Below are 9,595 nucleotides of genomic sequence, written 5' to 3' on the forward strand. Positions count from 1 at the left end.
GCACCTCTTTAATCGTGTTAAATAAGCATGTGCCAGAGCTTGGAGCATACTGATCCCTCTTGGACAGCACCTACATGTGCTTGTACTGTCTTCAGTCCATTAATAGGAATACAAATAACTAACTAAATGTTATCTGGAAGGGAAAAGCTTGTCTATTAGCTTCTAAAAGCACAAATTATCCTGCATATTTAACAAACTTGCACATCTGATTCTTTGGAAATATACTGCACTTCCACAGATACAATGAATAGACTTCTGGGGAAATCATCTGTCGCTCTGCAACACTCACGCACCTTTCTTTCTTTATGAGATATCTGGTAACACTTTACAATAAGCTATTAGTTTATAAATAAACAAGAGTCAAGGTTGTTATCCCTGACAAACTTCCTCAAAATATTTAGAAATGGACAGATTGGCTTAAAATAAAATAATGTTTTAAAACTTAAATATTTAGGCTGGATTTCCTTTCATTAATGTCAAAAGTAAGATAATTCAGTGTTATTCAAGTCAAGTAATAATCTATCTATCTATCTATCTATCTATCTATCTATCTATCTATCTATCTATCTATCTATCTATCTATCTATCTATCTATCTATCTATCTATCTATCTATCTATCTATCTATCTATCTATCTATCTGTCTGTCTGTCTGTCTGTCTGTCTGTCTGTCTGTCTATTTGTCTATCCATCCATCCATCCGTCCATTCATTCATTCATCCATCCATCCATCCACTTATCTATCCATCCATCCATCCATCCACTTATCTATCCATCCATCCATCCATCCATCCACTTATCTATCCATCCATCCATCCATCCATCCACTTATCTATCCATCCATCCATCTATAGTTCCATCCATCCGTCCATAGTTCCATCTATCTATCTATCTATCTATCTATCTATCTATCTATCTATCTATCTATCTATCTATCTATCTATCTATCTATCTATCTATCTATCTATCTATCTATCTATTTATCTATCTATCTCTCTGTCTGTCTGTCTGTCTGTCAGTCTGTCTGTCTGTCTGTCTGTCCGTCCGTCTATCCATCCATCCGTCTATCCATCCATTATATATCTCTCCATCGTAAATGTGATGTACAGTATACATCTCCAGTGCATTAATCAAATACTTTTATTCTGAAGTGTAGTGTTAAAAAAGCATAAATGTGGATGTTATTAATACACTACTATATACAAAACTATGATTAATAAATGCTCTGCAACTATAGTTCATTATTAGTTCATGTTAGTAAATACATAAACTAATGGAACATTCTTGTAAAGTATGACCACATAACTCCATCTAACAGAAACAAAGACATATGCACCTTGAGATTGAGTAAATTAGGGATGAATTAACTTTAAGATTTCAATTTAATTAAGGGTCTCCTTTAACTTTGAAAGCTTGAAAGCATTCAGTTCGGCACATGCAATCAAGCAGAGCACAGACAGAGAGCGAAACCTCTAAGCGGGACTCAATCACCCTGAAGTGTGGGATCTCGCCGCTGCTTCTGCTATCACAGTCGGCCTTCACAACACAGATCAGAAGCATGTCAGGAAAAGTGCTTTTATCACAACCCGTCTGCTTCTTCTGTCGAGGCCGAGATTACGCTGGTTTGTTGGTGGACTCTGATGTCTGGCTTCCTTTGACCTCTCGGCCTGTCTGTTAAGAGGACAGATAGATGGAGAGCGAGCTTGTCGGAGGACTAAAATAGGGTAGAGGAAACAAATCAAGCTTGTGTTTTTTTTAACTGCACCATATTTGCCCTTTCGGGACTAGTATAACCAAACAAGGACTTCACCCCTGGGAGCGTGTTTTTTAGATGAAGATAGCCGACTGTCTGAGGAAATCAAAACCAGCCTAACACATTCCACCTAGATTACTGTATATGGCCATGAAATGTGCCATATCACAGACTTGAGTTTACTTTTCATAATTCAGTTTGAGGAAATCTAAATGTTTGGGAACAGCCTGCTCTAATGAATTAGGTCTGATCCTGAGGAGATATGCAGAATATGAGACTGCTACTATATTAATATACATGATACACGATTAGCGATGTCGCCTCACAGCAAGAAGGTCGCTGGTTCAAGTCCTGGCTAAGCCAGTTGGCATTTCTGTGTGGAGTTTGCATGTTCTCCACATGTTGGCGGGAGTTTCCTCGGGTGCTCCGGTTTCCTTCCACAGTCCAAACACATGCGCTATAGGTGAATTGGGTAAACATGATTAACCATGAGTGTGTGTGTGTGAATGTGAGAATATACTGTATGGGTGTTTGCCAGTACTGGATTGTGGCTGGAAGAGCATCCATAGCATAAAACATATGCCGGAATAGTTGGCGGTTCATTAGCCAGAGATGGGTTGCGGCTGGAAGGGCATACGCTGTGTAAAAAACTTGCTGGATAAGTTGGCGGTTCATTCCGCTGTGGCGACCCCAGATTATTAAAGGAACTCAGCCGAGAAGAAAATGAATGAGTTGGCGGTTCATTCCACTGTGGTGACCCATAATAAATAAGGTACCAAGCCGAAGGGAAATGAAAATATGAATTTCCAAACAATAAAAAAAAATGTGGCCAATTATGATGCCGACCGTTTAATAACTTTGGATTGAAACTAGTAAAAGTGGCTGATAAGCTTAATGTTAGCGTGGCTTAAAGCTAATATAAAGCTCTGTTTATAAGCTATCAAAAACTCTCATTAGCTCTAAAGCAGGATGAAATCCACTTGGACAAATAGTTAAGTGGCACAGCAAAATTCCAGATCCGTTTTTTTCTGCACTTAAACATCCTCATCATGATTATTAATGTTGTTGTGTTGTTTTGTCCTCCTAGAAGCATGTGTGGAGCATGTGTTTCACATTTTCTCGTCTTTATTGCACTAGCTAACGGATACTTGCAAGAACTGAATGAGCCCTTAATGACTTTTTCATTTTGTATATTTTAGGTACAAGGACTACAGAGAGCCTCCATGGTCGAATGAGCCTTACCAGTTCTCCAAACAGTACTGGTCCGTGCTAGCGGCTCGGTTAGGTTTCGTCATTTTATTCCAGGTATGACATTTTTCCCGAAACATTCGTAATCAATCGCAGAAAACCCTGTTAATAGTCTGTGATTAGAGGAGTGTAAATGTAAAAGCCAAACAAATGAAAAAGCCACAGCATCGTCAGCCATTCAGCCGTGTATAAACGTTGCACGTGAAGATTAAGACTCTATATGTTGGTCAGAATAATTGCTGGAACTCACTAGAAATGTCCTGCTGTCAGCAGATGTGGGTGAAACTATTTCTATTGACATGCAATTATACCGTAAACCAAACAGTTAAAGGAATAGTTTGCCCCAAAACTAAATGTCGTTTAACCTCAGTGGCGTTCCAGACTCATAAAGTGACATTTCACAGTGATCACGGCTACCTAAAATGTAAACAATTTTTTATTATTTTTTTTAAATAAATTAATGGTTTCATAAGGGCAGGATGCTTTAAATTGAGTAAAATAAAATCTTAACATTTATTTTAGTTTTTAAGGTTTAAGTTCAGTCAATGGCATTTTTAGAAACAATTGAGTAGGTGTTTAAAGTGAATATTTTAACATTTTTACTGTATTTTAATTGTTCATTTTTGATCCAATGAATGCATTATATATATAAGGTTTTTTTTTCTTTTTTAAAATATTTCCCAAATGATGTTGAACAGAGTAAGTAAATTTTCACAGTATGTCTGATAATATTTTCTCTTCTGGAGAAAGTCTTATTTGTTTTATTTCAGCTGGAATAAAAGCAGTTTTTAATTTTTCAAACACCATTTAATGTCAACATTATTAGCCCTTAAGCTATATATTTTTTGATAGTCTGAATTAACCATCGCTATACAATGACTTGACTAATGACCCTAACCTGCCTAGTTAACCTACAGTAATTAACCCAGTTAAGCTTCTAAATGTCACTTTAAGCTGTATAGAAGTGTCTTGAAAAATATCTAGTCAAATATTATTTACTGTCATCATGGCAAAGATAAAATAAATCAGTTATTAGAAATGAGTTATTAAAACGATTATGTTTAGAAATGCTTTGAGAGTACAAGCACTTGTGGAAATTTTTAGTCAAGTAAAAGTAAAAGTAACAATCTTAAAAGTTACTCGAGTAAAAGTAAATAAGTACCTTATAAAAAAATTACTCAAGTAATTAGTTACTTAGCAAGAAGGTCGCTGGTTCGAGCCTCGGCTGGGTCATTTGCCATTTCTGTGTGGAGCTTGCATGTTCTCCCCGTGTTTGCGTGGGTTTCCTCCAGGTGCTCCGGTTTCCTCCACAGTCCAAAGACATGCGGTACAGGTGAATTGAGTAGGCTAAATTGTCCATAGTGTATGAGTGTGTGTGTGTGTGTGTGGATGTTTCCCAGAGATGAAAACTTGAGAAATTTATGAAGCACTTTTTGAAGGCAAGTTTCAGTATAATACAATTAATGTCACATCACCAGACTATCCAGCGTTTCCTCGAGAGTTTCAACAAATTTCGTTTGTTTCATTTCTAACTTTCGGCTTCCAAAAATCGCTGCTTACATGATAGACTCTTAATCAGAGTGTTATCCTAAACAAAAATTCTAATAAACAATTTTATTTTGAATTCAAATACTTTTTTGTCCTGCGTTTCCGTTAATTTTACATTTGAATAGCCAAAATTACAAGTTTTAATCTTTTAAATGTGATTAATCACGATTAATTGCAAAAAAAAACAAATTAATTAGTTGTTGTTTTTTTTAAATCGATTGACAGCACTAGTATAGACACAATCTGACATATAAAAGATCCTCCATCTATTAAACAGAAAGCCATATTCTTCCTCCTGCACTCCATCCATAAATACACACACATGCAGTTGAAGCCAGAATTATTTGCCCTCCTGCGAATTTTTGTTTCACTTTCAAATATTTCCTAAATGATGTTTTTCAGAGCAAGGAAATTTTCACAGTATTTCCTATAATATTTTTTCTTCTGGAGAAAGTCTCATTTGTTTGATTTCAGCTGGAATAAAAGCAGCTTTTGATTTTTTTTTATCCCATTTTGAGGTCAATATTATTAGCCCCCTTAAAGAATTATTTTTGATTGCATACAGAACAAACCATCGATATACAATGACTTGTCTAATTACTCTAACTTTACCCTAATTAATCTAGTTAAGCCTTTAAATGTCACTTTAAGCTAACTAGTATCCTGAAGAATATCTACTCAAATATTATGTACTGCCAACATGACAAAGATAAAATAAATTAGTTATTAGAAATGAGTTATTAAAACTATCATGATTATAAATGTGAATAAAGAAAAACTTGAAATTGGGGGAAAACATACAGGGGGCTGTAACGTGCATGCATGAATAAAACCTGGGTTTAACCCACTGATGATCTCCACTTCCTCCAGAACCTGGTGATAATCATGAGCATGCTGGTGGCCTGGCTGATCCCGGACATGCCCAAAAACATCAGTGAGCAGTTAAAGAAGGACAAGACTCTTCTAGTGGACGTCTTCCTGAACGAAGAAAAGGAGAAGCTGCAGCTGATCCAGAGCCTGTTCTCCAAAGATCTGACCAACAAGCAGCAGGAAGAGCACCAGCAGCAGGTTTCGGATAAAACCTCGCTGCCTCTCCAGCAAAGCCAGCCTGGCTTTCTCCCTCCGTCCTCATCCCCTGCCTCTACAGCTCCTCGAACCCGAGCACGAGCTGCCAGCTTCAGTCAGTTCACCCGGCAGATGTCTATGTCTCCCCGCAGGGACGTCACCCAGCACACGGCGGTGTGACTGGACGCTGGACAAGTCTTGGAGGATTTGCTAAAGCGTGAGGCTTGAGTTTTGGGAATCAGGTGCCCGCGTTTGTTCTCCTCTTTCATTTTTGTTTGTTTTTTTTCCACACCGGAGCACTGGACTGTACATTTCGAAAGTCTGTCTCGGATGTTTCAGCCACGTCTCGAGCTTTCGCAATAGGGGGACGCAATCATTCCATATGCATTGCAAAACACGCGATGAACGCAGGATGTTTATCGAATCAAAAGAGTGCTGCGCACATATTGGTGACGTCTTGCAGAATCTGTTACATGCTGTCCAAACTGCACATTGTCCACAAGATGTAGCATATTAACGGCAAATAATAATAATAATAATCGTTTTCTCAGGTAACAGCGGCACTGTAGGCTGTACTCGTTCATTAATGACCGCTCTTGGATTAAGCAAGACTTTGGTAGTAGGTTAAGGTGCAACGATGACAATTTCAATCTTGGACGTATTCTGTCAAACTCTCTCTCTCAAAACCATGCAGCCCTTTCGTAATGTAATACATTCAAGTCGCCATGAAATCGAGGTAAAGATTGTGTTTTTTTCTGCTATCGTGACTTGGATTTGGTCCTGAAATGAGAGAACGATGCTTGACTTTGTTTTCCATCATCAATCATGCTTTTTCCAATCGCATTTCGGAGTAGATTGGATTGTTGATAGATGGACATGTTTAATAAAATGAAGGAAGAAATGAGATGCCCTCATACGCCCACCCCAACAGCCTGATAGCACCACCCTAAAGGAATTCCATGGGACCAGGAAGTAAAGAAAAGTCTTTTCGAGTAGCAGGGAAGATTATGGTATTTAATTAAAGTTTGTGCACAGAGACATTATTTACACTGCAAAAAAGGCTTTTCTTACTTAGATTTTGTCTTGTTTCTAGTCCAAAAATCGAACGATTCATAACCTTTTAAGGCCCAAGGTGTGTTTTTACGTTAATTTTTTATTTCTCTTTTGCCACTTGGACTTATTAGAACCTAATTAGAATAAAAAGCTAAGTATCATCTTTTGATATGATGTACTTTTAGAGAAAAATGATGTCCATATGTAAACTCGTGGTCCCAATTTACATAAAACACTTATTCTCAAAAAAGGTTTATGCAAATTTAAGATGATTTTTTTTTTTGACAATTAGAGAGTAAAAACAACATTTTTTCCCCATTTTGAAGAGTTAAAAATATTGTTTGGGACATTTCATATTCTGCAAAACAGTTGCAGGATGACACTGTATGTCTGTAACCAAATATAAAACATTCAAAGTTCTCTGTGGTCGTTAAAAATCCCAGGATGTCCTTCGAAAACGAGTAGGGGTTCAACCCCAGCATCCTGGCCAAATCTGCCCACTGGCCTCTGTCCATCATGGCCTCCTAACCCTCGCAATATCATAATTGGCTTCATCACTCTGTCTTCTCTCCACCAATCAGCTGGTGTGTGTTGTGCGGTCTGGCACAAAATGGCTGCCGTCGCGTCATCCAGGTGGATGCTGCACACTGGTGGTGGATGAGGAGATTCCCCCCACTTGTGTAAAGCGCTTTGAGTGTCTAGAAAAGCGCTATATAAATTTAAGAGATTATTATTATTATGAAGCATTTTAAATAGCCACTTAAGAGCTAAAATATGCTGTCCACATAAGTAGACACTCGGGCCCTAAGAGGTTAAATCAGGAGATGAAAAGCTTATAGTCTTGTTTTAAGAAACAATATGCCAAATTTTAATCTGCCAATGGGGTAAGCAAAGTAATCTTGTGTTAGAATTAAAAACAATAATATTTTTAGAAAATAAAATAACTTTATTTTGGCATTTCCTAAAACATAATATGTTTTGATCGTCTAGAAAATGCTTCTTGATTTAAGAATTGTTCAGCATGATCTCACGAGAATTATTATTTTTGTTTTGGCAGTTTAGTGGCTAATTCGTACGAATTCGTAAGAGTTCAGTCGCAAGAAATTGTACGATTTTAAAAAAGAGGCGTGGCACCCAACCCCACCCCTAAACCCAACCGTCATTGGGGGATGAGCAAATCGTACTAAAATGTGCAAATTAGATCATATGAATTCGTACAAATTAGTCACTAAATGAAAAAGTTACGAATTGCCGTGAGATTATGTTGGAATTGTTAGATATTTGGACAAGAAACAAGACCAAAAATCTAAGTAAAGCATTTTTTGTAGTGTATAACAAGAACTAATTTATATATACACTACCTGACAGAAGTCTTGTCTCCTATCCAAGTTTTGGGAACAACAAATAATAACTTGAATTCTAGTTGATTATTTGGTATCAGAAGTGGCTTCTATGAAAGGCAAAAGCCTCTAGATTACGCTTATTTTACCAAAATAAAATATGATCATGTCTTGATTTTCAATATTGTAGAATGACTTGAATCACTATTGTGTATGACTCCCATGAGCTTGGAGGACTGCATCCATACTGTACATCTCTGCAATGGCTCTAATAAATTAAATAAAGTCATCTGGAATGGCAAAGAAAGTGTTCCTGCAGGACTCCCAGAGTTCATCAAGATCTTTTGGATTCATCTTCAAAGCCTCCTCCTTCATTTTACCCTAGACATGCTCAATAATTTTCATATCTGGTGACTGGGGTGGCCAATCCTGGAGCACCTTGACCTTCTTTGCTTTCAGGAGCTTTGATCAGGAGGCTGAAGTATGAGAAGAAGCGCTATCCTGCTGGAGAATTTGCCATCTTCTGTGGTTTGTTATGTAATGGGCAGCACAAATGTCTTGATCCCCCAGGCTGTTGATGTTGCCATCTGTTTTGCAGATCTATTGCACACCCCCATACTGAATGTAACCCCAAACCATGATTTTTCCTCTACCAAACTTGACTGATTTCTATGAAAATCTTGAGTCCAAGCGAGTTCCAACAGGTCTTCTGCTGTATTTGTGATGAGTGGGATGCAGTTCAATCTACCTTCTGCCACTTTTCCAAATGATCAACTAGAGGTCAAGTTATTATTTGTTGCTCTTACAACTGGGATCAATGACAAGACTTTTCTCAGGTAGAAAATTCTGATTTCATGGCGACTTCAAGGCAATGTAATTAAACTTGCGTTTGTCAATCCTTATATTTAAGCTATGCCTCCTCCTGGGCTGTAGATTGGGATCACACACACACAGCATTGGCTGTATTTATGGTCATGGAGCAGCTGGTCTTTTTTTGTGCCATGTCAATGATAATCCTCCCATGAGTTCTGCCGGTGTGGGAAGGTTACTGTCATCCAGGGAGGAAGCAAAGGATGGATGTTGTGTGCCAACATCTGGCCATCAAGTCCTCATTCACTATGCCTCATAGGACTTAATATCTCATGCAAGAAGAATAAATATTTAATCCCAATTATGCGCAAGTGGATTTTCTTTCTTGTCCCTGTAGGCATCGAGTCCCGCGGGGTCAGTTCACTAGCGTTCTGATATCCAGGTTGTTTTGTTCGACTCTAATACTCTGATGATTGGCACACATGCTTAACAAAGCCAGCCCTTTTCTGTTCTTACTGGAGTGAAATGCTTTTGTGTTGTGCACCCCCTCCCCAGAGCCATATTTGATTTATCCCCGGGGGTCTGAACTTTACAAGAGGATTAAAGTCTTGACAGATACGATGAAGTCAACCCTATGGGCTTCATAGTTTCATTATACAGCCAGGCTCAATGTACACGTAAATATTTGCATTACACACAAGATTAAAAAGCGTAAATGTGGGCAAAAGTTAAGCAGCTCAAGTGCATTAGATTGCTGGCATGCATTTTAACAGCTTGTC

At 38.0% G+C, this 9,595-nt stretch overlaps 1 protein-coding gene across 4 annotated transcripts in view; it reads left to right on the forward strand.

Moving 5' to 3' along the window:
* The window catches only part of ano2b (anoctamin 2b), a 90,574-nt gene extending 81,397 nt beyond the window's left edge, over window positions 1-9,177 (forward strand). For 2 of the 4 annotated variants that reach the window (XM_068219697.2, XM_009299978.5), the window contains exons 25-26: window positions 2,952-3,057; window positions 5,419-9,177. In XM_068219697.2, the coding sequence (XP_068075798.1) occupies window positions 2,952-3,057; window positions 5,419-5,793 (481 nt within the window). In that variant the 3' untranslated portion in view covers window positions 5,794-9,177. 4 annotated transcript variants of the gene reach the window in all.
* Window positions 9,178-9,595: the final 418 nt, after the last annotated feature.

This window comes from Danio rerio, chromosome 4 (assembly GCF_049306965.1).
Source record: "Danio rerio strain Tuebingen ecotype United States chromosome 4, GRCz12tu, whole genome shotgun sequence".
In the NCBI taxonomy this organism is placed as follows: domain Eukaryota; kingdom Metazoa; phylum Chordata; class Actinopteri; order Cypriniformes; family Danionidae; genus Danio; species Danio rerio.